This window comes from Cervus canadensis, chromosome 30 (genome assembly GCF_019320065.1).
Source record: "Cervus canadensis isolate Bull #8, Minnesota chromosome 30, ASM1932006v1, whole genome shotgun sequence".
Lineage (NCBI taxonomy): Eukaryota > Metazoa > Chordata > Mammalia > Artiodactyla > Cervidae > Cervus > Cervus canadensis.
The window spans coordinates 17,668,965-17,696,654 of NC_057415.1; the positions used below are offsets into that span (position 1 = coordinate 17,668,965).

Below are 27,690 nucleotides of genomic sequence, written 5' to 3' on the forward strand. Positions count from 1 at the left end.
ACTGAAACCCAGACAGCAGTGCATACTCTGAGTATGGACAGAAGGAAGCTGTGGAGCTTGGACAGGTGGCCACCTCAGGGGATGCTCAGCCTCGGGGATCGGGAGTGTGGGAGGGGGCTCTTCTGTGCTCTGGCTGCTCCCTAGGAAGGGAATGGAGCCAGGTGACTGGCTCTGGGGACCAAAAGAAGTCTGATGGAGAGCAATGTATACTCCCTGTTCAGTGGATGGGGACAGGAGCTCCTTCCAATCTGCTGCTGCGAGCAGTTCCTCTGACAGTGCCTTCCTGAAGCCACTGGAGGCTGGGAGAGACGGAGCACAGACTCCCAGCCCCCGTACTGTATGGGGTGGAGCTGGAGGTGGGATGGGTCATGGGCGTGTGACAGAAGAGCCAGCAGAGTTAGAGCTCCAGGGGCCGCATGAACAGAGGTGTTAAGAGACGGTGTGAGAGAGCTGGCATGATGAGGCATGTACCAGCTTGCCGAAGACCAGCCCCTCGAACGAGCAAAGGTCAATGGGCAGGGACTGGCCACAAAGTTCTGAAAAGGCTAGAAGGCAGCAGTTGCAGGCTGAGAGGCAGCTCACAGTGAGGTGTGAGCTGGTTCACCTCCAGGTCTACTGCCTGCGGTCGACAAACTGAGGCAAGACTCTGCCTCTCTAGTGCTTCCAATCTGATAACAGGGCCCTCTCGGACAGTGTGGGGCAAGACAAGAGAATTCCTGCAAACTAAGCTCAGCACTGGGGATCATCATCATTATCATTATTTCAGCAGCATGACTTACTTTAGGCCCCACCACCCACTGGGTTCAGTGACTCAACCCTATTTTCGATGGCTATCAGGCACTCAGGCTATGGCAGAAAGTGAAGAGGAACTAAAGAGCTTCTTGATGAGGGTGAAAAAGAAGAGTGAAAAAGCTGGCTTAAAACTCAACATTCAAAAAATGAAGATCGTTTCATCCGGTCCCATCACTTCATGGCAAACAGATGGGGAAAAATGGAAACAGTGACAGACTTTATTTCCTTGGGCTCCAAAATTCCTGTGGATGGTGAATGAAGCCATGAGATTAGAAGATGCTTGCTTCTTGGAAGGAAAGCCATGGCAAACCTAGGGAATGTATAAAAAGCAAAGACATCATTTTGCCGACAAAGGTTCATATAGTCAAAGCCACGGTTTTTCCAGTAGTCAAGTACAGATGTGAGAGTTGGACCATAAAGAACACTGAACACAGAAGAACTGATGTTTTCAAACTGTGGTGCCGGAGAAGAAACTCTTGAGAGACCCTTGGGGCTCAAACCAGTCTATCCTAAAGGAAAGCAACCCTGAATATTCATTGGAAGGACTGAAGCTGAAACTCTAATACTTTGACCACCTGATGTGAAGAACTGACTCCTTAGAAAAGACCTGGATGCTGGGGAAGATTGACAGCAAAAGAGTAGAGGTCATCAACGAGGTACCATTACATGCCAGTCAGGATGGCTGCTATCCAAAAGTCTACAAGCAATAAATGCTGGAGAGGGTGTGGAGAAAAGGGAACCCTCTTACACTGTTGGTGGGAATGCAAACTAGTACAGCCACTATGGAGAACAGTGTGGAGATTCCTTAAAAAACTGGAAATAGAACTGCCATATGACCCAGCAATCCCACTCCTGGGTATACACACCAAGGAAACCAGATCTGAAAGAGACACATGCACCCCAATGTTCATCGCAGCACTGTTTATAATTGCCAGAACATGGAAACAACCTAGATGCCCGTCAGCAGACGAATGGATAAGAAAGCTGTGGTACATATACACCATGGAATATTACTCAGCCATTAAAAAGAATAGATTTGAATCAGTTCTAATGAGATGGATAAAACTGGAGCCCATTATATAGAGTGAAGTAAACCAAAAAAGTATACTAAAAGTAAGCCAAAAAAGTAAGCCAATACAGTATACTAACGCATATATATGGAATTTAGAAAGATGGTAATGATAACCCTATATGCAAGACAGAAAAAGAGACACAGATGTATAGAACAGACTTTTGGACTCTATGGGAGAAGGCGAGAGTGGGATGATCTGAGAGAACAGCATTGAAACATGTATATTATCACGTGTGAAACAGATCGCCAGTCCAGGTTGGATGCATGAGACAAATGCTCGGGGCTGGTGCACTGGGATGACCCAGAGGGATGGGATGGGGAGGGAGGTGGGAGGGGGGTTCAGGATGGGGAACACATGTAAATCCATGGCTGATCATGTCAATGTATGGCAAAAACCACTACAATATTGTAAAGCAATTAGCCTCCAACTAATAAAAATAAATGGAAAAAAAAAAAAGTAGAGGTCAGCAGAGGATGAGATGGTTGGATGACATCACTGACTCAATGGACATGAGTTTGAGCAAACTCGGGGAGATAGTGAAGGACAGGGAAGTCTGGCACACTGCAGTTCCTGGGGTTGCAAAAAGCCAAACATGACTTAGCGACTGAACAACAAGTGTTACTCGAGACCCCTGGTTCAAATTCCTGGGGCTTTAGGAGAGATGAAAACATGGAAAATAGCCTGTGTTTTCTTCTGCCCATTTCCATATTTCATGATCCATGCAGGTCTCTAGAGCCATGCAGACCTTCTCTTTACAAACCGAAGTCAGTCCTGCTCTGAGACACTAGAAGAGGGCTCGTTCAGTGGGTCTCAGGTGGGGGACCCAAGCATCATCCCTTTTGTGCGGCCAGGAGTTGTGCACACTCTGTCTACTTCCATCAAAGACTGAGAATGAAGGGCAGGCTGTGACCAAGGATGATGGTTAGGGTGAATGCACTGCCTCAGCTCCGGAATTTACCACAACTCCTGCCGAGGCTGAAGGCTGGTCTGAAGATGTGCAGGGTCTGTGCCCACCTAGTAATTCCCCACTGAGACTGATCTGCACTCCCACAGCTCAGGCCACTGAATGGGTAGGAATGATCATTGAATGGTCTTAGCTGTTCTTCTTCAGACTCTTAACCATAAAATGGAAATAAACTGTTTCTAAAAGTTGAATCCAAAAAAAAAAAAAAGTGCCTGGGGTCAGGAACTAAGCTGTGCAGTTTGGGAATGGTCCCTGAGGGGAGACTGAGGGTTGACAACATCTCCCACACCTGGAGGCAGGCTCACTTCACAGCAGGGTCATGGGGAGAGGATTTCAAACACTTGCACAGTCAGGATATCTGAAGGCTAAAGCCGTGTTCTTTGGACTGAACCAACAAGGATGTATATATAACGTAGCATCTGGTATGAGCCAAGCTGAGTAAAGTTAAATAACTTTAAGTAACTCACTGCATAGGGGAAAAAAGTTTGAATCGTTATTCAGTTATTTGATGCAAGCCTGCTGAGCATCTCCTGAGTGGACAGCTGCACATGGAAAGATGTGCCTGCTACGGGTGGTGCAGTGGAAGTCATACTTGTTGTTATTCAGCTCCCAAGTCGTGTCCGACTCTCTGTGACCCCATGAACTGTAGTACACCAGGCTTCCCTGTGTACTTCCCTTCCCTTCTGGGAGTTAATGCTGGACAGGGAAGCCTGGAGGGCTGCAGTCCATGGGTCGCAAAGAGTTGGACATGACTGAGCGACTGAACTGAACTGAACTGAGGCTTCCCTGTCTTTCACTAGCTCCCCGAGTTTGCTCAAACTTATGTCCACTGAGTCAGTGATGCCATCTAACTATCTCATCCTCTGTCATCCCCTTCTCCTTCTGCCCTCAATCTTTCCCAGCATCAGGGTCTTTTCTAATGAGCTGGCTCTTTGCATCAGGTGGCCAAAGTATTGGAGCTTCAGCTACAGCATCAGTCCTTCCAATGAATATTCAGGGTTGATATCTTTTAGGATTGACTGGTTTGATCTCTTTGCAGTCCAAAGGACTCTCAAGAGTCTTCTCCAACTCCACAATTTGAAAGCATCAATTCTTCAGCGCTCAGCCTTCTTTATGGTCTAACTCTCACATCCATACATGACTATTGAAAAACCTCAAGGCTCCTGGGCAGTGGATTGGCCCCTGGGTGGCCAGTGGCAACAACGAGGCTGGGAGCAAAAAAAAAAAAAAATCTGCTTCATTGACAACACTAAAGCCTTTGACTGTGTGGATCACAACAAACTGTGGAAAATTTTTAAAGAGGTGGGAATACCCGACCACCTTATCTTCCTCCTGAGAAACCTGTATGCAGAACAAGAAGCAAGAGTTAGTACTGGAGGTGGAACAATGGATTGGTTCAAAATTGGGAAAGGAGTGTGGCAAGGCTGTATATTGTCACCCTGCTTATTTAATTTACATGCAGAGTACATCATACAAAATCCTGGGCTGGATGAATCACAAGCTGGAATCAAGATTGCTGGGAGAAATATCAACAACCTCAGATATGCAGATGGTACCACTTTAATGGCAGAAAGTAAAGAGGAACTCAAAATCCTCTTAATGAAGGTGAAAGAGGAGAGTGAAAAAGTCACACTTGGGTAACAACTTAAAAACCTCAAAGGGTTTTTATTTCTACTTTTTCTATCTCATAAAATTTTAATGAGCACATGTTCTTATTCTCTACAACAGAATATTTTTAAAATTAATTAATTATATTTTTGGTTGCGCTGGGTCTTCATTGCTGCCTGCAGGCTTTGAACGCTCACTCTTTAGTTGCAGTGAGTATGATGAACCTTCCCAGGCCAGGGATCGAACCTATGTCCCCTGCACTGGCAGGCAGATTCTTATCCACTGTTCCACCACAGAAGTCCTCTACAACAGAATATTATTTGACCACAGAAAGGAGTGACGTACTGATATATGCTGCAACACGGATGAAGTGAAACATTATGCTGAATGGAAGAAGCCAGTCACAAGGAACTGTCGTATGATTCCATTTCTATGTGATGGTGCAGTTATTTAGTTGCTAAGTCATGTCTGACTTTTTTGCGGCCCCATGGACTGTAGCCCATCAGGCTCCTCTGTCCATGGGATCCTCCAGGCAAGAACACTGCAGTGGGTTGCCATTTCTGTCTCCAAGGGATCTCCTGATCCAGGGATGGAACTTGTGTCTCTGGCAATTAGCAGACAGATTCTTTACTACTTGAGCCACCAGGAAAGCTCATATGCGATGTTATGAATTAGCAAATCTATAGAGATAGGAAGTAGATCACTGCTAGCCGGGGACTGAGAGAGGGGTAATGTGGAGTGACTGCTAATGGGCATGGGTTTCTTTTGGAGGTGATAAAAATGTTCTGTAATTAGACAGTGGTGATGGCCACACAACTCTGTGAACATAGTAAAAATCACTGACTTATACACTCTAAAAGAGTGAATTTCATGGTAACTAACTTATATCCCAATAAAGTTGTTATTTAAAAAATCAACACATATTTTCTAGTTTGGGAGTAAAAGAAATGTTATATCATCTTACTATAAAAGAAGAAAATGATGCATATAGACTTGCTTGGCCCCCACTGGATGGGAAGTCTTCTCCAAGGAACCAGAGCCCCGGAGCCCCAGGCGCCCCATCATTTGCCCTCAGTCACAGGAGGCTCCAGGGCCTCGAAGCCCAAGCTGGGGAGTCCCATATGCCCTGACTCCATCTGCCTGTCCCAGCACCCTTCCTTCAGTCCCTGAGAAGTCTGCCCTGCCTCCATCCCCCCAACTCTGCTCTCCTGGCACAGTCCCCCCATTTGCCCCATTGCCTTATGGGATCTGGCTCTCCACTATTTCACCTGTGCCTGGGGTGGACCCCACATAGTCATCAAGTGAGGGACCACCTCCCCATGCAGTAGGCTGTGGGGGGCACTCAGGGAAGCGACCTGGCTGCACTGGGTCTGACCACTGGACAGACCCCAGGCTGTCTGAGCCCACTTAAAGGCAGGCCCACCCTCAAAAGTACCTCTTGACTGGGCTCCCTGGGGGCAAAGTCAGACCCTGACCTTCCTACCAGTGGGCTGTGCTGGGAACTGGTTGGAGCAGAGGCAGAGGGTAGGCCTTGTCTCCATTCCCCCCTACTTCTGTAAGCATTGTTGAACACCAGCTGTGTACTAACCATTATGTTCATCTCATGGATGAGCAAACTGCAACCTGTCCACTAGCTGCTTAGCTGTGTACTCATGGGTCACGGGTCAGCAGAGAGAGTGAGCTCCCTGTCACAAGAGTCAGGCAAGCAGGGCTGCCCCAACTACCCTTAAGGGCGCAGAGAGCAAGCACAGAGCACTCGGTCAGGGACAGGTTCTCTTCGATCCCCCAGCGTCTAGGTTGCCCCTTCGATGTGCGGGGATTCTTGCTGCCATATTATGTACATCTGCCAGGTGTGGGTGGGCAGCGGTTTGCCAGTGATGACATGAATTGCCTGTCATCTCCTCCATCACCGGGCAGGCATGATGCCCACATGCCACCAGCATGTCCTAGGGAGCACGGAGGAAGCCAGACTGGCTTGCATGCGTCTGTCTGGAATATGCTTAGCTTCATTCCTTGATAGGCCTAGGCTCGTCCGTCATGGACAGGCTTGAAACGGATAGGCTTGTAACTCAGGATGTCTTCCAGGACTGATTGAATCTTAATGAAATCGCAGCCTTTCCAAAAGGCGGACAAACTAGGATGGTCAAGCCGTTTCTGCGGGTAACAGATCTTTCGCGGCCAGCAGTCCGGTGGGGCATTCCAAAGATCCTCAGAGGCCAGCAGTGCCCTCTGGAGGGGGAACAAGAGGGCCGCAGCGGGCCTGCGCGGCCCCGGGGGTTGGCCTGCAGGTGGCCGCGCGCACCCGAGGACAGGTGGGCGTGCCAGGCCCCGCCCCGCCGCGCCGGCCGGGGGCGGGCAGCCGAATGCCCCGCCCTCCTCGCGCGCCGGGTCGGATCCCGTGCCGAGGCGCAGCCGCGCGGAGCCGGAGCAGCACGCGGGAGCGCGGCCCCGGAGCGGGCCGGCCAGAGGGAGTAGCGTCGCGACCTGGTGCCGAGGGTGACCCGGGCCTGGAGCGCGGACCCTGGCCCTGAGAGCTACCCAGACCGAGCGCGGATCCCGGCCCTAAGAGCGGCCTCGCCCGCCCCTGCTGCCGGGCCGCGGGCATGGACGGCGCCCGTTCGCCCTGTGAGTGCAGAGCCCCCCGCCCGCTGCCTTTGTGTGCGCGCCGCGTCGCCGCAGCCCCCTCCCCGCGCGCCCCTCCTGCGCCCCGGGCCGCGTCCTTTGTGGAGCCGCCGCCTGGCCAGTACCTCCTTCTTCCCCAATCTCCTTCACCCCTCCCCAGCCCAGGGTTGAGCAGGGCACGGCGCCCCCACTCCCCCAGCCCGGGCCTCCCGGTCCCATCTTCACCATCTCCACCTCCCAGGGACATCCCAATAGGCCCCTTTCCCCGGGTTGGGCGGGGCACAGGTGTGCTCTCCTCGGCCTCCCGGTCCCCTCTGCAGCCTCCCCCGATCCCCGCCTGAGACAGCCCTTCAGGGCTCCTCCGCGGCCCAGGCCTGAGCAGGGCACGGCCCCCTCCCACCCAACCCAGCCTCCGGGTCGGGTCTGCAGCCACTCCCCACGGACAGCTCGGCAGGTCTCCCCGCGGCCAGGGAGGGCAGGGTGCGGACTCCCGGGCGGTGCTGTTTCATCCCGCGGCCCGGGCAGGTGCGGCGAGGCCCGCACTCACACGGTCCTGTGTGTCCTTGCCCGCAGAGATGGACGACGATGGCGGCCGCCGAAACGCCGCGGGCGCACTGATGGAGGCCGGGCGCGGTGCGGGGCCGGCGGGGATGGCGGAGCCGGCGGCGGTGCCGCGGGTGCGGGCGGCGCGGCCGGGGCCCCAGCGCTTCCTGCGGCGCAGCGTGGTGGAGTCTGATCAGGAGGAGCCGCCGGGCCTGGAGGCTGCCGAGGCGCCGGGCGCGCAGCCCCCGCAGCCGCTGCAGCGCAGGGTGCTGCTGCTCTGCAAGACGCGCCGCCTCATCGCCGAGCGCGCCCGAGGTCGCCCGGCCGCCCCAGCGCCTGCCGCGCCTGCTGCGCCGCCGAGCAACCTTGCCGACCCCGGCCTGGAGCCGGCGGGAGCGCAGGAACCCGGCCCGGACCCCTCGCCCGCTCCCGTGCCCGCCCCCGACGGCGGTCCCCGTGAGGAGGTAGCGGCCACGAGGAAGGAGGACGCGGGGGCTCCCGAGGCCAGGCCGGAGCTCGGGCGCGCACGCCGGGAGGAGCCCGAGGAGGAGGAAGATGATGAGGACGACCTGAAGGCGGTGGCCACCTCCCTGGATGGCCGGTTCCTCAAGTTTGACATTGAGCTTGGCCGCGGCTCCTTCAAGACGGTCTATAAGGGGCTGGATACGGAGACCTGGGTGGAGGTAGCCTGGTGCGAGCTGCAGGTGAGGGATGCGCTGGCCGCAGGTGGGTGGTGGGTGAGTGCAGTTCCGGCATGGCGCCGTGCCTGGCTTAAGCCAACCCTGGCGGCCGCCGTCTGTCTGTCACCCTCTGTGTGGGTGGGTGATTGTGCTGGCGGTCTGTGCGGGGAAGGTTTGGGTGATGGAGGTCGGACCTCCCAGTGTGTGGTGTGTGAGTGTGGCACGATGTGAGCCCATGATGGAGAGTGGGCGCTTGGAGGGCGTGTCTAACACACCCGTGTCTAATAACACCGTGTGTGGTGGTGCTGCTCTTCTGGGCTGGGCTGACACAGGCGGGGGCTTGGCTAACTTGGTGTGGGTGCTTCGGAGCCCTGGGTCCAGGTGGTCACAGGGTGGTTTGGGGGACTCTCGGCTGCTCTTAAATGAACGGCTTCCTGTATCTTGCAGAGTGTAGATGCCCTAGTTGCGGATATCTGAGGGGCTTCCTTTGACCTGGGGTCTGTTTACAGTGAGCCCTGGGGGACAAAACCTGGAGCTGTTGTCACTAGTTAGTTCACGTAATGGATGTGTGAGAAGTCCTAAAGTCAAGTCATGCAAAATGCAGGTGGGGTTTGGTTTGGTTTGGTTTGGTTTTGGTTTTTGTGGATGTAAAGGCTCTGGACATGCATTTTTCATAACCTTGCCCTCCCGCTGGCTGTGTCAGCCCCAGCCCTAGAAGATTATATAAATGGTAATTCAAGCTGCCCTGGGCCAGTCCTGGAAGCTCGGGCCGCGCCTGTCACAGTGGGTGTTTATGGGCCCTCCCTTGTTTGGGGGAACAGCTGTCAGGCACTGGGCTGGCCTATGTGGGAGCTGGCCGTGCGGTGTAAGCCTACCTCAGCACCCTGTAAAGTTATAATAGCTGGGCCTGCCAGTCCTGACGCAGGCTGCCTGCCACACTGCAGGCAGCTTTCTTTTTGGCTCAGAAATGGGATTTGGTTGCTTTGTCCTCTGGGCCCCTGCAGGGTGGCCTGTGTGTGTGTGTATGTGTGAGCTGGCTAATGTGTCCAGTGTCCACCTGTCCTCAGCCTTTCTCCTGACACAAAGAGCTCTGGAGATACCCCTCCCCACAGCTCCTCGGTTCTTCTGTGGAAACACAGATTTTTCATGGTGAAGCCAGTGGTGTCCTATTGAGACCCTCAGGAGGGACCGAGAGCTCCTCTCCCTCATGGCTGCAGATTCTGGGCCCTGCTGAGGGCTAGCCTCAGTGGTCTGTGGTCTGGTGTGCTGGGATGGCACAGTCATGAGCTGGGCATCACTGCTGTGTGTGAACACACAGAAGAGAGGGGACCCAGAAAGGGAAGATGGGAGAGGAAAAAGGATTCCTGATTCTAGGGTGCAGTCATGTGCCTTCCCTCCCTCCCCTCTTACTCTTGCCAAGTGGCCTGGTGTGGCGCTCCAAGCACCCACTGGTGCTCTGCCATGGAATGCCTCTGCAGGGTAGAGGACAGGAGTGGGGGTGCTGCAGCAGGCAGGAGCTGAGTTAGACCTCAGCAGCAAAGCCCAGCTGATCTGGTTGAGGCGCTGCAGGCTCATGTGACCCTTGGAGGAGGTTGTTCATTCCCATTCCCTTTAAGGCAAGGCAAGCTGTTCTGCCTCTGGGTCCCTGAGCAGAGTGGCACCAGAGTGTAGCTATCCAGGGGGCCTTTCCTCCTGTCCTCTTGGTGGGAGTGGGAAGGTGGGAGATTTGGCTTCTACTCTGTCTGGTTTTGCTTCTTCTACAGTAATTATTGGGGGCCCCATGCCAGCCAGAAACCTGTTTCTGTATCTCCCCTAACACGAGGGCTGATGGTGCAGCATTTGGGTTCAGCCACCTTCTGCTGGGCGGGTCTGAAAGGGTTTTACACCAAATGGGGCTGGGACCCAGCTTAGGGCAGCAGCCAGGCGTCTGCTGTGTGTATTCTCCTCTTTACTAAACAGGAGGCTGCTGTCTCCCCCATTTGGCTGTCAAGCTCCCACCAAGGTCACCTGTGAGGATCCAGATGATAGAAGGGATGGCAGCATCTTGGGAAGAGGCCACCAGCTGTCCTCAGGAGAGGAGAGAAGGGTGGAGGGCAGGGTGCCGAGTCAGTCCTCTTAGATCACCAAGCACCGGGGAGGGTGACAAGTGGCCTGCTGGCTTTGTGTGTGGGGAAGGGGCTTCTGAGTGCACAGGGTGGAGATGTTCATCTTCCACCCAGCACCCAGAATTCCCCGGCATCAGGGCTCCCAGTGGAGGGTGGGTTGCTGGGAGCATTGCCTTCAGTGCGGGGAGCTTTGCAGGATTCCTCCTGCTCTCCAATCCTCCCTTCCCCAGTCCCCATAGGCTCCTCAGCAGGCAGCCTTGGAATGCCCTGAAAATCAACCCTCAAAAGTCTGTTTCCTCCTCTCAACCTTGGGGTCGTGGGAGATGTTGGCACCTGGCTGCCTCCCCCAGAACTGAGACAGTGTCACCCATTTGCTTTTTCCAGGGTTCCCTGCCAAGGGAAGGAAAGGCTACATTTTTGGACCTAATAAGTCTGGCTTGGAGGATGTAGGATCCCCATGACTTCCAGTTTCCTTCTAGAATTTAGTTCTGAAAGAGCTTTGCGGAAAGAGCAACGTGTGTTCACGTCACAGTGAAGGGCAGCGATGTGTTTCACCTCCTGAATTCTCCAGACGTTCAGAGCTCATACTGATTTCAGGGGGGAAGCCATTTTAAAGTATTACCTCCCCTTCTGTTTTATTTTGAATGAACGTGTATTTCTGGCACTAAGACATGTTACAGTGGCAACAGGGACCTAGCACCACTGACTTTAACTCACGTTTCCCACGACTGTGTGGCCAGCTCTGGCCCCTCCCAGACCCCATCCTGTCAGACGGTGCATGGGATAGCTGGAGCTTCTGGTTGACTCTGGGTTGCCATGGAAGGATAGGTGTGGATCCCTGACATGGTCCCGGGTGACCCAGGCACCCTCTTTCACCTGCTGATGCCTCCGAGCCATGGGTGGGGCCTTGGAGCAGAGAAAATGCAGCCACCCCAGATTCCGGCCAGTGTCCAGAAGCCTCGTGGGAGATGGCCTGTTGGCCTTTCTTGGACCACCTGCTTAAGCATCTTCCTCAAGAACTTGGAAGGAACCTTGGTTTTCGGCCCCCTCGGTCAGTGCTGCCCTCTCCCGTCCAGGCCCCTGCATCCAAGGGAGACAGGTCTCAGGTGCTATGTGCTCCCTCCTCCCCATGGAAAGCTGCTGTTACAGGGTTGGGCCCTGCCTCCGGGGGATTCCACCTGGAGCTAATGTTTCCTGCATTTGTGTCCTGGCCTGTGCCCAGTGCGGGAGACATTTTGCCTCATGGAGGTGTCAGCTCTTGACCTTTCTGGAGTACTTGCAGGGCCTTTGAGGGCCATGAGAGTCCTAAAGAGATACCACGGGGCCTGAGTCCCCATCAGCCAGGGACGGGTGCCTGGGTCCCTCAGGTGTCATCATGAAGCTGTCCTGCTGGTTGGTACTGCCCAGAGGTAACTGCACTCCCATGGGGTGGTGATGGCCTGGACTCCAGGCCCGGGAGTTGTGAGGACCACAGGACCTACTGACATCTCCTTCCTGTGGCCGTGGAGGATTCATGTGTTCCCAACCCACCCACTCCAGCCAGACCTCTGTCCCATTCACCTCCCTGCGCCCTGGATGTGGATGATGCCTCTAGGGGTCTGCTGGGTGCAGCCATTTGAGCGTGCTGTTCCCCTTACTGTCCTCAGAGGGTGACCAGGTCTTCCTGCCATTGGTGTGGCCTGGCACCTCTCCCGTGGCTGGACTGGGTGCTGACCTCACACACTGACCGTACAAGCGTACCATCGTCTTTCGTGGACAGACCTGGCATGTGCCCTGCCGTGCTGGGCAAGCTCAGGCCTGGGATTGAGAGGTGTCCCCTGTGGCCTCCATAGGAGACTCAGGTGCTGCCTCACCTGCTTTCAGAGGAGCCACAAGCAGCCGGATCCGGGGGACATGGGGAGTCAAGGGGATGTGCAGAGGAGATGGCGCTTGCTTGCTGTAGTGGGATGCTTGTGTGCTGTGGTTAGTCCCTCAGTTGTGGCTGACACCTTGTGACCCCATGGACTGTAAGGATCCTCTGTCCATGGGGGTTCTCCAGGCAAAAATACTGGGAAGCCATGCCCTTCTCTAGGTAATCTTCCCAGCCCAGGGATTGAACCCAGGTTTCCCTCACTGCAGGCAGACTGTCTGAGCCACCAGGAATGCTTAGAAAGGGCTCAGCTCAATTTGGTTGGCGGTCACTGTGCTTTTTAAATTCTTATTAAAAAAGAAATCTTTTAAGAGCCGGGAGGTGTAACTTGAAAGCACTGAATGTCCCATGGACCGCAGTTCTGGTCTGGTTGGTGAGAAGGGTGGGTGCCAGCTGCCTGAGAAGCCTGAGGAATGCACTGGGGAGGGGCCCACCAGTGCTGAAGTGTCCACATCCAGAACCCAGAGGGGCCTCCCCTGTCCCCAGGCTTTGTTGGGGGTGTGGTCAGCAGTGATGGACCAGCAGCCTGAGCTGTGGGTCACCACTGTGGGCACAGGGGGCACTGTGGCTCATTCCCTGTTGGAAGAAGGTGCTTCTCTGGCCAAGTGTGTGTGTCCCAGGGTATTCTCAGGGCTCTGGCGTGTACCAGGCTGAGCGTTTCAGGCCTGAATTGCCCAATGACTTGGAGCCCAGGGGAGGGTCCTCAGACTGTCTAACTTGAGTGGAGGGGTAGTGGGCATTTCTCCACCCCCTGTGCCATTTCAGGTGGTAGCTGGGGTGTAGGTCTGAGGTGGGTGAAGCTTTGCTGATGGACTGTTAGCTGGAACAGGATGGTGGCAAGAGGAAGAATTGCTGAGAGGAGGGCAGAGAGTGGATGTTCAAGAGCGTTCCCAATGCTGGGTCTTGTGTTTGGGCTCAGCAGTGCAGGGTGGTGTGGCTTATTGGTTCAGCTGGCATTTTTTGAGCACGTGAACTGGTTCCAGCCCTGGGATATTACAGTGAACAGAAGCATCTTGGTGGGAGAGCCAGGTTATTTCAGAGGAGGGGGTGTTTGCGAGAAGCTTGCAGGAGGCAAGAGAGTGAGTCTGTGGAGAGACTGTCCTGCAGCCCTGGGCGGACTGGCCTTGTTGGGTGCCTGCCACTCACCTTTCAGAATGGCTGACTCTAGCAGCCCTCTGCCTGGCTGTAGGCATCTTTTGGGGCTGGTGGCCTGGGTTGGAGCTGGATGATGCATAAGGTGACACCACAGAGCTCCAGGTCACCACTTTGAAGCAGGAGAACTTGACCCGGTCCTGCAGGGGTTTGGGCCATGGACTTGGATCTCCTTTGTGGTCTGCCTTGGCTGAGCAGTGAGATGGGTGCTGGCATCTGCCTGAGGTGGTGGGAAGGCAAGGTATACTGTGTGGTGTGTGAACCTACTCCGGGAGCAAGGTATCCTGCTGCATTTGGATCCCAGCCCCGCAGCTTCCTAGCAGGGAAGAGGGCACCTGCCTTTGTGAACCTTGGTTTGCCTCTTTGTGCAATGAGGGTGGTGCTAGCCAACCCTCCCGGCAAGAATACTGTGGCGGGTTGCCATTTCCTTCTTCAGGGGATCTTCCCGACCCAGGGATCGAACCCAGGTCTCCCGCATTGTAGGCAGATGCTTTACCGTCTGGGCTACCTTTGGCCCCACGCATGCTGGTCTGAACAGTTTTAAGAAGCTGAGCTTGATGTGGAGAGCAAGCTGTATCTGGAGGAGCAGGGAGGCCTGCCTGAGGCTGGAGGGCTGGTGCCTCTGCCTGAACACCTGGCTGCCTTATCATCTGAGCTGCAGATAAGGAGAGGGTGTGAACGGAGCAGCTGCAACCTCCCAGAAGCAGATTAGGATCTGCTTCTGGGCACAGACAGTCCAGGAGCTGTGTTTTGGGTGGAGAGGCTCCCTTGGTGAGGATGCAGAAGCCCAGTCTGTCTGAAGTTGGCAGCCTGAGTCAGCAGTGGGTTTTCCTCCTTCAAATAGTTTTCAAATCCAGATCTACTCCTGAGAGACTTAAATTCTTAGATTTTCTGGAATACTTGATCACTGCCTTCAATTTATGTCAGCCTTCTCTAAGTAAATGTTAACGTTTTTAAAAAAGAATTGAATAAAAGAGGCAGTGTGGTATGGAGAAATAGATCACTGAAACAGAATAGAGAGCCCAGAAACAAATCCAAATAAATATATGACCTGACCTTCGATAAAGGAGCAAAGGCAACACAATGGAGAAAAATGGTCATTTCAACAAACAGTACTGGAACAACTGGACACCCACATGCAAAAAAAGGAATTTGGACTCAGACTCTATACCTTTCAAAAAAGTTAACTCACAATGGCTCATAGACTTAAATATAAAAACAGAACTATAAATCTCCTGGAAGATCACATAGAAGAAAACATAGGTGACATTGAGTTTGGCAATTACTTTTTAGATATAACACCAAAGATATTATCTGTGAGGGAAAAACTTTCTAAGTTCAACTTCATTAAAATGAAGAACTTCTGCTCTGCAGAGGCCTATAAGTGAATGAAAATACAAAATGCAGACTAGGAGGAAATCTTTGCCAAATGCATATCTGATAAAGGGCTGTTACCCGGAACCGGGGAGTCTTGCTTTGCAGGCAGATTCTTTACCATCTGAGCTACCAGGGAAGCCCCAGAATACACTGAGAACTCTTAACAATAAGAAATCAGACAACCAGATTAAAAAATGGGCCAGCTATCTTTTTTTGTGGGTCAGAGAAGGTGAACACAGACCCACGTTTTCCTCCTTGTTTCTGACTTTGGCTTCTAGAACAGAGGAAAGCTCCTGGAGGGAAAAGTAGGATAAAGACCTTAACAAACATCTCATCAAAGGAGGTATACTGATGGCAAATAACTATATGAACAGATACATCATATTTCACTGGGGGAAATGCAAATTAAAACAATGAGATGCCACTAAACAACTATTAGGATGGCCAAAATACAGAACACTGGCATCACCGAGTGGAACTAGTGGTAAAGAACCTGCCTGCCAATGCAGGAGATGTAAGAGACATGGGTTCAGTCCTTGGGTTGAGAAGACTGCCTGGAGGAGGGCATGGCAGCCCACTCCAGTATTCTTGCCTGGAGAATCCCATGGACAGAGGAGCCTGTGAGCTACAGTCCGTAGACTTAAGTGTCTTAGCACACGCATGCACGACATCACCAAATGCTAACAAGGATGTGGAGCAGGTGGAACACTCATTCATTGCTGGTGAGAATGCAAAATAGTACTGCCACATACTCTTACCATACGATTCAGCAACGATGCTCCTTGGTATTTACCCAAATAAGTTAAAAATTTATGTCTGCATTAAAACCAGCATGCAAATGTTTATAGCAGCTTTGTTCATAATTGCCAAAACTTGGAAGCAACCAGGATAGCTTTCAGTAGTTGAACAGATAAATTATAGTACATGCAGATAATGGAATATTATTCAGTGGTAAAAAGAAAGGAACTATCAAACAATGTAAAGATATGGAGGAATCTTTTTTTTTTAACCTATTTATTTTAATTGGAGGCTAATTACTCTACAATGTTGTGGTGGTTTTTGCCATACATTGACATGAATCAGCCACCGGTGTACACGTGTCCCCCATCCTGAACCCCCTTCCACCTCCCTCCCCATCCCATCCCTCTGGGCTGTCTCAACGCACCGGCTCTGAGCGCCTTGTTTCATGCATCAAACTTGGACTGGTCACCTGTTTCACATATGGTAATATACATGTTTCAATGCTATTCTCTCAAATCGACAGGGAGGAATCTTAAATGCATGTTAGTAAGTGGAACGATGTCAATTTGCAAAGACTGCATACTATACAATTCCAATTACATGGCCTTTTGGATAAGGCAAAGCTGTGGAGACAGTTAAAAAATCAGTGATTGCCAGGAGTTGGTGGGGAGGGAGTGATGAATAGGTAGAGTATGGAGGATTTTTAGGGCAGTGGGACTATTCTGTGTGATACTATAATGACGGATGTGTTAGTTGCTCAGTCATGTCCAACTCTTTGTGACCCCATGGACTATAGCCCACCAGGTTCCTCTGTCTATGGAATTCTCCAGGCTAGAATACTCGAGTGGGTTGCCATTTCCTTCTCCAGGGGATCTTCCCACCCCAGGGATTGAACCCAGGTCTCCTGCATTGCAGGCAGATTCTTTACTGCCTGAGCCGTCAGGGAAGCCCATAATGATGGATACATGTCATAATTTGTCCAGACCCATAGAATGAGCAGCACCAAGAGAGAACTGAAATATAAGTATGGACTTTAGTTAACAATAATTTATCAATATTGACATAGCACTTATAACAAAGTACCACACCAAAGCAAGGTGTTAGTAATAGACAATACCGTGCAGGTATGAGGGAGTACAGGGGAACTCTGTTTTCTGCTCAGTCTTTTTTTAAACTGAGAACGTCTTAAAAAAATAGTTTATTAATTAAAAAACAAAGCAAAGCAGTGTAACAGCTACATTAAAGAAGTCTGCGGAAATGAAAAAACTCATAATTAAGTGATTATAATTATTATTTTTGCCTATTACCTTCAAGTTCTTGTTTCCCCATATATGGCTTTTATAAATACCATTATAGTCTCTAGGTGTCATTGCTTTTAAAGTTTATCTTTATGTTTCTCGAGTGTTTCTTAATCCTGTATATTGGTTTGCAAGGAGAGTCTGTGGTTTAGGGTCCATTCCTGTCTTTGTGCTTCCTGTTCTGGTCCTCTTGGAGGGGTTTTCCAGAAAGCCCTGCTCAGCTGCGCTCTGAAGGTGGGGAGCAGGCTGCAGCCTGGGCAGAGTGTCCCTGACCATGGCAAGGTGGTCTTGAATTGTGGGGCTCCCTAAGCATCTGCTTCCAGGAGCTTCTGTGCTCCCGGAGTGATCCTTATGCCTTCTGCACAAGTCAGGAGGGTCTAGACAGTGGACCCCCTCATGCCCCACCTCCCTGGGGACCAGGGATGGCCAGCTCCTGAGCTGGGATATTTCCCAGGTGCTCAGGAGTGGGGTCTTTTTGGTGGCTTTAGGAATTAAAGATGGCATGGCATGAACCCTGGCCAGGCACACGGGCAGAGGTGGCTGTGGAGGAAAGAGGGGTGCCAGATGAGGCCTGGTGGCCCCGAATTCTGGTGGTTTGCACAGAGCTGTCCTCACTTGGCTTTAGCGGGTGGGGGAGGGTGGGGTTCCCTGGCAGTAAGGTTTAGGCCTGACTATCAGCTGGCCATGAGCAGGATGTGGGCACAAAGGTAGGGAGGAAGCTGTGGTGTGGGGAGGACTTGAAATGGATGTGTAGACCCGTATGTGAGTTTATTAGATTCTCGGAGCCACTTTGAGAGGTCTTGGGACTCTGTTTTCGCAGATAAGGAGACTCAGGGGCGGTGTCACACTTCTAAGCTCACGCTGAGGGGCAGCAGCTGGTGGCATACTTCGGCCTCTCCCCGGGATTGTCATTTTCCATGTGTGTTCAGGGGCTTCCCTGGAAGCTCAGCTGGTAAAGAATCCACCTGCAATGCAGGAGACCCTGGTTCGATTCTTGGGTTGGGAAAATCCTCTGGAGAAGGGATAGCTACACTCTTCAGCATTCTTGGGCTTCCCTGGTGGCTCAGATGATAAAGCATCCGCCTGCAGTGCGGGAGACCTGGGTTCCATCCCTGGGTTGGGAAGATCCCCTGGAGGAGGGTGTGGCAACTCACTCCAGTATTCTTGCCTGGAGAATCTCCATGGACAGAGGGGCCTGGCAGGTTACAGTCCATGGGTTAGCAAAGAGTCGGACACGACTGAGCAGCTCCGCCTAGCATAGTGTGTGTTCAGAAGGTTGCTGGGGAAAGGGAGGTGTTACTAAATAGGCGTGGGGAATGCTGGGTCAAGAATGAATTGCTGTTGTGGGACTTCTCAGAGCCTTTAAAATGCTCACTGTGTTTTAAGCTCTCAATGGGGCATGGGAGGCCTTGCACCCCTTCTACCTTTTCTTGGCTCTTTGAACATCTCGTGGGACTAGGATGGGCTCTGGGGAGCGTCCTGTTGGCTGACTGTTGGTCGAGGTGCGTATGTTCCCGTGGCATGTCTTGGCTCCATTTCAAACACCATTGGAGTTCCCATCTCACTCACTGGTGGTGCTGTTGGCCGCACTTGGATCTAAACATGGAAAGCTGGCCTTGCCCTTGAGACTTTCTACCTGTCTCAGGCCAGAAGCTGCCCTGGAAGGACCTGTCCTCCTTCTGATGTCCACCCCCACCACTCCCAGCTCCCAGGCCTCCTTTCCTGACTGTTTCTGTGCTTTCTCAGAAGTGGATAAACTGGGAAAAGTCTTAGCTATAAGCTAAGTGTGGCGAAGCAATGCAGACCTTTGATAATTCCCTGAATCTGAAATCTGGGGATGGACAGTCCAGGGCCTTAGAGACTCAGCAGTGTCAGCAGGGTACTTTCCTCAGCCTTGTTGAATTTGTCCCCTGTCTCATTGTCTCATGGTGGCAGAAAAGCTGCCATGGTTCCAGGTATCACAGCCATATTTGAAGACAGGAAGCAAGTACGTGGTTAGGTGGCAGTTAGGTAAGATGTCCATATTTTAATCCATAAAGGGAAATATTTGCCAGTAAGCTTCTTTGGTTTTTCTGGTTTACAGTGAGATAGTGTGGTCTCCCTTTGTTGTAAGGGCGTCTGGGAAAGGCTTGATGGTGTAGACGGGTCATGATTTGTTTCCTGGGATGGGGCACAGTGGGTTTTGTTGGTAGAAAGGTGTGGCAGGCAGTGGGCAGGTGCAGAGGGGTGCTTTCCTGTGTCTGTCTAGGTTTCTTTGGTTTCCTTGGTTTCCTCCCAGGGTCTGATTGGTGCTCGTGTTTGATGAGGCCCTCCTCCACCTGGGCCTGTCTTCTGGACAGAACAACCCACATACTCTTTTAGGTGCCTCCAGGGGCTGCTATGCCATACTCCTCCCACCTCTCACTGCCCGGAGTCTGTGGCTGGGATCTGGTGACCTGGGAGCTCTCTACGTGCTTCTTTCCTTTTTCTCTGAGCTTTACATTTCCCCACAAACTTTTTATTTTGAAAAACTTGGGCAGAAGAGTTGAAGTTATTAGTTGTTAACATTTTGGCATGTTAGCTTTGTACCTCTGCGCGTGTTTTATTTTGGCCCATATACACTTGCCCTGAAAACTTCAGCATGTGGCTCCTTACAGGAGTGAGGATATTTTCCTACAAAAGCACAGTTCAGTGTCCCACTCAGGTCTAACTCGGATGCTGTCAGCCACACATCTGATGTGGACTGTGCCTTCCTAATAGTTTTCCTGTTTGGATCCAGCATGCAGTCAAGAGTCACGCACTGCATCTGGTTGTTTTGTTAGTTTTCATCTAGAACGGTCCTCCCCCGCAGCAAGCTGGCACTGGGCCGCTCCGGTGTGTCGGGGTTGCGAGGATGGAGGGGGTTGTGGACAATGGATGGGGAAGCCACTGTGAGCTTTTAGGGGAACATTTCCAGCCACCTGATTTCTAGGAGGGTGATGGACATGACCATGCTGAAACCTAAAAAAGGAAAAACTGCCTCAAATGTCTTTCCTCTGACGTAGCAGTTTTTACTTTGGTACGTGCCCTTTTTGTCTCTTTTTTATGTTCTTGGGTATTTTGCAAAGTCATAATTGTAGCATTTGTACTAATGTGTGTGGTGATGGTGAATCACCGCATGCCTGCAGTTTCTACCTCCTTGAGGTTTGGTGAGAGCCCACCACAGGGATGAGTGGGTCTGCCAGTCTCCCTCTTCCCTCAGGGGTAAGTTCATGGTGGGCTCACCCCCTGCCCGGCCCACAGCTGGGCCCAGGGTTTTGCATGCCCCTCCCATCTCCAGATTGGGGCCAGACCTGTCAGGGTGCCTCCCCCTGCGCCGTGGGGGATGCAGCGTCTCTGCCCAGGTGCTGCTGTGGTCTCTGGGGCGCCCCACAAGGAGCTGGCTGTTGGGCTGTGTCTCAAGCCAGGAAGTTCTCTTGCTGCTCTGGCCAGCAGCAATCCACTGGCACCTGCCCCAACAAGTTCTGAGGCATTTCTTCTCTTTAATTAAAAGTTTCAAGTGGGAGAATAAATTTGGCTTTTTTGGAAGAAGCGTTGTAAGCTTGAAGGGTGGAGTAACGAGGACCAGGGGCAGGGCAGTGGTGAAGTCACCAGGTATATTCCTGGGTGTGATGAGGGCCCATGTGTGTTTGCATTTTAGAAATACTCTTATCATCCTGAAGTGTTTTGTGGCAATAGAAGTAATTGACTTAAGGGGACTGCAGGGTCATTTGATTAGCAGCAGTGCCAGGGTCCTCTGCCACTGTTGAAAGCCTCCCACACCACCCCCCCCCCCGCCCCGCCATCCTCTCAGGTCTTTGAGACCATCCTGTGTTTCCAGTTGGAAGCAGATTCCCAAAGGTGTAGGTCTTGATGGCCCCAGCCACAGGCAGAGTGGGCTGGTTCTAGGGGACCCTGTGGAACAGTCTAGATGTCTGCACTGTCTCGGGCCCTGTGGACGCAGGTAGCACCCTGCCTCTCCCTGGCTGTGCACTGAACCTGTGACATATGAGAGTGATCTGCTGTAACGTTTGCTGGGGGATGGTTGGTCGGGCTCCTGATGTCTTGGGTGGGTCCTGGTTTTATCATGGGGTGATGGTGAGCGCTGAGACTCCTCTGTCAGCACAGGTGTGCTGTGAGTGATTTGGAGCCCCTCAGAGGGGGCTGGTTCCAGGGGATGGTAGAGAGTGTGAGGCAGGGGTGTCCCCAGGCACTGGGGACCCTGACTGTGAGTGGGATTCTTGGCCAGTGGACCCACGTTCCCTATCTATACTGACTCCCGGGGTTTGGGGCCCAGCCTCAGGAGGGCTTGCCTGCCTCTGCCCATCTTGCTTAGTTGCCTTTGCAAGTTTGAGGTTAACATCCCCTGGACAGTACCCCTGGGGTACCTACAGAACTAGTGTGGGTTTTTAGGGCCCTTGGGTGGTCTGCCCTGGCTGGGATCTGGTTGTCGTGGCTGCAGGCCTGGCTCAGCCCGAGGGAGGTATGCACATGTGACTGCGTTTGCTGTTTGTGAAAAGAAGGTTAAAAGGGGAACTGGGAAGTGAATAAACTCAGAGGAAGAGGACAGGGTGAGTTTAGGGAAAATGGTAAAACATGTTAAAAAAAAAAAACTATCAGAAATAAAATGAAACAACAGCAGATGAAAATAAACAGTGAAAGTTTTTAAAAAGAAAGGGATACACGATGCTGTTTGAAAGTAGAGGCAAACAAAAGGCTGAATGATGGAGGGGCATACGTTTATTCTCGTGGAAATAAAACTGCTGGAGCCCACATAGCCGGTCGGTATGTTGTGAACCCCACCTGGCAGAGTAGACGCTTCCCCGTAGCCCTGGCCCCAGGGCCCCTTGCCCGGCTGCTGTCTTCCGGATCGCCTGCCTGCCCTAACATTTCCTGCACGTAGATCACACAGTGTGTGTTCAGCCTTTTGTCTGCTGCCCGTGCACGTGTCAGTAAGCCTTTGGGACTCAGCTCTGGCTGCACCAATCACAGTCAGTCTCTTTTCTGCTGTGTAGGTGTCCTCAGTCTGTGGACACACTCGGGTGGTTTCCAGTCTGGACTGGAATGGATTGGAGGGAGGCCGCAGAGGTGGAGGTGGGGGTCAGGGGCTGCCCTGTCCTTGTCCTCAGCAGCACGAGGCCCCTGCTTGCCCGGACTGTGGTAGATGCCCACTCATGCCCTTGCTCATGACTTCCTGGGAGTCCTGAGTCTGGAGAGCCCTTCTGTATTTCTTGCAGTGGGGTCAGCGTGGAGGCAGCCTGCCCTGGCCTCTGGGTCCAGACGGCAAGGACCCAGACCCCTGGTGGGCACGCTTGCTCCAGTTGGAGAGAGCAGCTGCCTGGCAGTAAACCCCACCCCTCTCGCCGCCCCGCCTTCTCACCTGCAGCTCCCCGTGTCCTGGGAAGCGTGGTGTTTGGCTCACGGCTGGCCTGCCTGAGATGTCCGTCAGCCTCTGTAAATATTTGATGACGGCGATGATAAAAAACAAAGCCCTGCTCTGTTCCTGGAGGGGAGCAAGACGGTGACTCTGGAACGTTCCGGCCCTGCTGACTGCTTCCTGGAGAGGTTTATAGATGCATATTTTGAGGCAGGCCCTTTGTGTCCTCAGTCTGGCAAGGCGGAGCGGAGGCAGTGTAGCCAACTTTCCACCTGGAGCCTGGCTGCGCCTCTCGTGAGTGCTGCTGGCCAGGCCGGGGCTCACAGTGGGATCTTGCCCTTCAGATGCGACCTGGGACAAATCCCTGGCCACAGGTCCTGGGGAGGAGCTCAGAGAAGCCAGGGGGACTCGGGTTTGTCATAGGCACCGGACCTTATAGCAGAGAGGTTAGTGGCTGGCCAGTACTGTTGGGCCCTGATGGGCTTAGCTGGAGTGTCACAGGTATATCACATACCTGCCTCCGTGGTCCTGCCCCGTGGTCCTGCCCCCATGGTCCTGTCCCCATAGCTCTGCCCCTGTGGTCCTGCTCCCACAGTCCTTCCCCTGTGACCTGGATGTGGCAGCAGCAGCGCCTGACTCTGGCTTCCCCATCACTGTCTGTTGCTTGTGCAGGCTGTGAGTGTGCTGAAGATGCCCCGTCAGGCCGTGCTGGCCTCCGTGTGCCAAACTAATAATATCGGTCGCCTTGGGTCTGTGTGCCCGAGTAGAGGCCTCCCTGTCCCGCGGGCGCTTCCGTGGGAATGACAGACCCTTTGAGGCAGCCTTGCTGAGGGGGAGCAGGCCTCCAGGGCTCTGGAGTCAGGGCCACGGCCCTAGCAGACAGCGAAGGCCCTCTCTGTGGGTGGGGCAGGAACTGCTAGTGGGCCTCTGTGCTCCCAGGGGTGGGGGCGGGTGTTCCAGATGGGTGTTTATGGCTGATGGCCTTTCAACGAAGGGTTTCTGCTGTGTTTTCTCTTTGGAAGAAGGAAGATATTATGGGCAGGGTGGGGGTAGGTATAGTTTGGTGGAGGTTGAATTAACGAGGGTTTCAAAGGACCTTGTCTCTGAGTATAATTATTAATGGTCATGATAAGAGCTATGGCAATTTCCTGAAAGCTCGCCGAGGACCTGTGTTAACGTGTGTGTTGATGTTTCTTACTGAGTCCCGGTTGCTGCCCCAGGAGGCTGGTTTATCCTCTGAGGCCCAGGAAGGCTGTGCTTGCTGAAGCTGTTCCTCCACCGGGCTGCCTTTGCCTGGGATTCCTGTCGGCCACTCAGAGTACTCTCAGTCCTGCTGCGGGGGCGAGGCTGGAGCCCCTGCTGCCCGGACCTGGAAGGGCAGTTCCTGGGGGCTGTGGGAAGGGGGCCAGCCAGTCTGACCCAAGCCGGGGTACAGGGCACTGTCGTGAGCCTTGAGCACGCTTTGCTGAACCTGGTTTGTGCCGTGAAGCTGGAGTGAGGGCCCCCGGGCCTGATGGGCTGGGTGTGGCCAGAGGAAGGTGTGGAGGCCAGGAGGGGGCACAGGTCTTGGCAGCGTGGCAGGTGGCCCCATGTGGGCAGTGAGAGATGGGATGTAGATGAAAGAGGTCCCACGTGGGGCTTCCTTCTTCATCTAGAGAGGGAAAAGATGAATTAAAAAGATGGCATTACCCCCGAGTGTCAGTTGTGAGACGGGGTGATGACTGGCTTGGGGAGAGATGTGTCTGGTGTGAGTGCTGTAGACAAGGGGCTCCGGTTAAGGAAACTCACTGGTGGTCTTCACCTGGTCAGTGGGCATGAGGGGCTGTTGCAGGCTTTTGCAGGGGTGATATGAAAACAGGGTTCAGGGACAAGGGCTTGACAGTTGCATGTGAGATGGTGGGAGCAGTAGAGGCACCGGGTGGCTGTGGCCACTTCCAGCGGATCTGTCCATGCAGGCAGCCTGCTGACTCATCACTGTTGGGGGCGGCAGAAAAAATGAAGGCTCCACCTGTGGCATGTGATGAGCTGCCTGTGGCCCCAGGAAGGGGTGGCTTCGCTCTCTGGGGAGGCATGTGCAGCCAGCCTGTGGGTTCTGAGGGGTCTATCCTAAAAGCTCCTGCCTGGGGCCTGGCTCTGGGCTGATGGCCCATGTACCCCCTCTACCTGTCACAGAGCTGCATATGTCCTGTGGCCAGAGAGTCGAGTGGACCTTACCTGCCAGATGGGACCTGCCAGGGCTGGGGTCTCCATGGCAGGGACAGGGAGTGCAGGAGAGGACACGGCCAGCTGTCCTGTGGCCATTCCCTTGACTCCCTCCTGGAGGGCTGTCCTGCTGCTCCCTACAGGCCAAGAGTAGATTCAGCCTGTAGGAGGCAAAGGAGTCAGTGAATAGTAGGAATCAAGGCTCTCTGGGGACATATGTTGGACTTGTGCTCAAATCAGAAAAGTGTTTGCATTTGTGGGAGATCCTGTTTTCCTCCCTCCATTCTGGTACAAATATTATTGTTTAGTGACCTCCCTCCCCAAAGTCTATATTTGCAGATCAGCTTTACCCATGACGGGAGGCATGAGGGCCAGGGTTGGCCAGATGCCTCCTTCCAGCTGACCAGCCCTTCTCTCCTGCCCCCTGCGGGCACTCTCTGTAGCCCACCATCTTTTTGCGATCTCATCTCTGTACTCCCCTCTCCCAAAAGCCCCCCTCCCCCATCTCTGTCCCCACCCCCTGCTTAACATGAGCTCTGTATCCATAGCAACAGTTGCTGCTGTGGAAGCCACTGCCTGCCTCCTCATCCCATGGGGAGGTATTTTTGGCACTGCAGAGAGATATTTATTTTATTTTTGGTTTGACTTTTCCTCTCTGAGTGAGCACTACACAGACAGAGCTGGGGGCAGTGTTCAAGGAGGCCTTTGCGCTGGGAGGGGCGCCGGGCTCAAGAGCCACCTTGTGTAGACACGGGCCCTTCCCCAGGGGATCCTGTAGACCCCATCAGAGATGATGGCTCCTTTCAGCAACCTCTGGGGACGTAGATCACGGGGTCACAGATTGTACTAGGGGTTTGGGGCAGTGACTCTGGACAGCAGGAGAAACCAGCGGGGTAAGCCTGGACTTGAGGAGTGGTCTGACTGAAGCCCCAAGGCCTTGGGCCTGAGCCGGTAGTCACAATAATAGCTCACTGGGAGCATGCAGGGCATTGGCCTTTTGGGCACCAGCCAGCCTAGCGCTGGCCCTGGAGCCTAACACTCTAAGTTCCTGTGATGCTGCCTGGGCTCCATTTTACAGGCTGGGGATACTGATGCCACCAGGGTGGTCTTCAGCACCTTGGCTAGACATCTCCTTCTGAGACATCTTCCTGTCCCCCCAAGGCTCACGGATGGCAAAATATCTGGGCTCAGCTTCTTCCCCTAGTGTGTGAAAGTGAAAGTCACTCGGTCGTGTCTGACTCTTTGTGACCCCATAGACTATATAGTCCGTGGAATTCTCCAGGCCAGAATATTGGAATGGGTAGCCGTTCCCTTCTCCAGGGAACCTTCCCAACACAGGAATCGAATCCAGGTCTCCCGCATTGCAGGCAGATTCTTTACCAATGGAGCTATCAGGGAAGCCCCTAGTGTGTGGGCCCCCCTAATTTCTTTGGGGGTTGGGACTGTAACCTTCTTTTGCTCTAGTCTTGGCCGCTGTGAGTAGAGGTGACCCTCACATATGGCACCTGCCCTGACACAGCTTTGCTCCTTACTGGGAGTGCCACTGGGCTGCCTGGGAGACCCCAGGGGCATGGGATCTGCCCTGTCTGGCCCAGGCACACCCTGGCATGTGGCTGGGGGCCGTGGATTCCCAATGTCCTTGACTGAGACATCAGGGGGGTTGGTGGCCAGATGGATGATGATGGAGTGGACAGGTCTTCCCATGAGCCAGTGCTGGGATTGATGTGTGCTGGGTTTGTCCTGGAGGGACTATCACTGAGGGTGGTCCACAATGCATCTGCTGCCATTGGTGGGGAGCTGTGGCCCCTCGGGGAGGGAGTCCAGTCCCCTCTCGAGGGTTTCCTTGTTGAGGAGGTGGCTGGGTGTGCTGCACCCTAGAGTGACTAAGAGCTGTTCCCTGATCCTCCACGTGGGCATGATGGCAGCTTGCAGGGGGCCGTGGCATTGCTCATGATGCCCATGCCTGGCCAGGTTTCCTGCAAGGGTCATGACAGGGCATCCAAATCAGAGTCAAGGGCACTGGTGCTGACTGAGGGCCAGGCAACCCAGTGGTTATTTTTGATATACGTCAGAAAATAGACTAATAAACCTCATTCCACCCCAAATTATTATCAGGAGGTTCCTATACTTTATCTTCTCAATCTCTCAGTTTTGGATAAGCTCCCAAGTACAGACCTGAGGGGTTAGACCTGCCCAGATCTCTGGAAGGGCCTTAGTTACCATCACTGACAGGCAATACCTGCCAGTTCCCCCCTAACCCCTGCAGAGGGTTGCATTTCCCATTGATCAATACACAGTAAGTGCTCAGTGCACACACGGGAGGATTGGACTGGTCCATCTGCCCCCCAGAGGAGACGGAGCTCAACAGGAAGAAGCATTCAGGGTTTGTGGGTTTTATAGAATCAGGAATTCTGTCTCCAATGAGTGTGTTTGGTGCAAACCCAAAGCCGTTTATAGAACAGATGCCAAAGGGAGCACTTGAAATAAACGCCATGGTAACCTCACCCTGGGGAGGAAAATAGCCTTGCAGTAAGCATTGCTGCTGCCCAGAACATGATCCGGGGATGTAACTGGCGAGTGTGTTTTGTGTTTAGTTTCATGAAGTTTAGCAGATTGCAGAGAATGGGGGAAACAGAAGGAAGGAAGAGAAAAGTTCCTGTGCCCTCCTCCCAGAGCTCAGCCCCCCACTCTCACTGGTCATTTTGTTCTCACCGTGTGAATTTTATTAAGTCCCCGCATGGTGCTTTTCACCCTTGGCTGTCTCACCACTTTCCTTGGTAGTTGGGGATTATAACTGCCCCGTAGACCACATGATCTGAGTCACTGCCGCCAGGCCTGTCCTGGGATGTCCGGTTATTTCTCAAAATTATAAATAACCATCCAGTGAAGAATTCCAGGCACACACACACACAGAGGCATTGTGGTTTTGGATGGTTTCCCTGTGGAGGCGCACGAGGCTGAGAGTCCCAGGTGGGTTCTGCAGGACTCACAGGCCTTGGATGCACTTTTGGGCTGCAGTGCCTGCTGGACTATGTGAGCAACTGCAAATGAAGTTTAAGTGTTAGCAGTATCTGTCACCCTCTTATGTTGTATTCTCTGAGAAATGTTGTAAATTCAGTAGAGGAAGTAGCTTTGTGTAGGGAAGAGACGCCTGACTCCTGTCTGCGGGCCGAGGGTAGGGACGTGCCCCCGCCTGTGTCCTTCTGTGTGTGTGTGTTCACACACGTGCAGCTGGGCTGCGCTCAGCACT

General features: G+C 53.1%; 1 protein-coding gene across 6 annotated transcripts in view; it reads left to right on the top strand.

The window, feature by feature from the left end:
• The first annotated feature begins 6,862 nt into the window (after positions 1-6,862).
• Positions 6,863-27,690, top strand: part of WNK2 (WNK lysine deficient protein kinase 2) — a 144,299-nt gene continuing 123,471 nt past the window's right edge. For 4 of the 6 annotated variants that reach the window (XM_043453402.1, XM_043453404.1, XM_043453405.1 and 1 more), the window contains exons 1-2: positions 6,863-7,062; positions 7,633-8,306. In XM_043453402.1, coding sequence (XP_043309337.1) covers positions 7,635-8,306 — 672 coding nt within the window. In that variant the 5' untranslated portion in view covers positions 6,863-7,062; positions 7,633-7,634. The remainder of the gene's footprint in view (positions 7,063-7,632; positions 8,307-27,690) is intronic. The other 2 variants (XM_043453401.1, XM_043453403.1) reach the window with 1 other exon arrangement.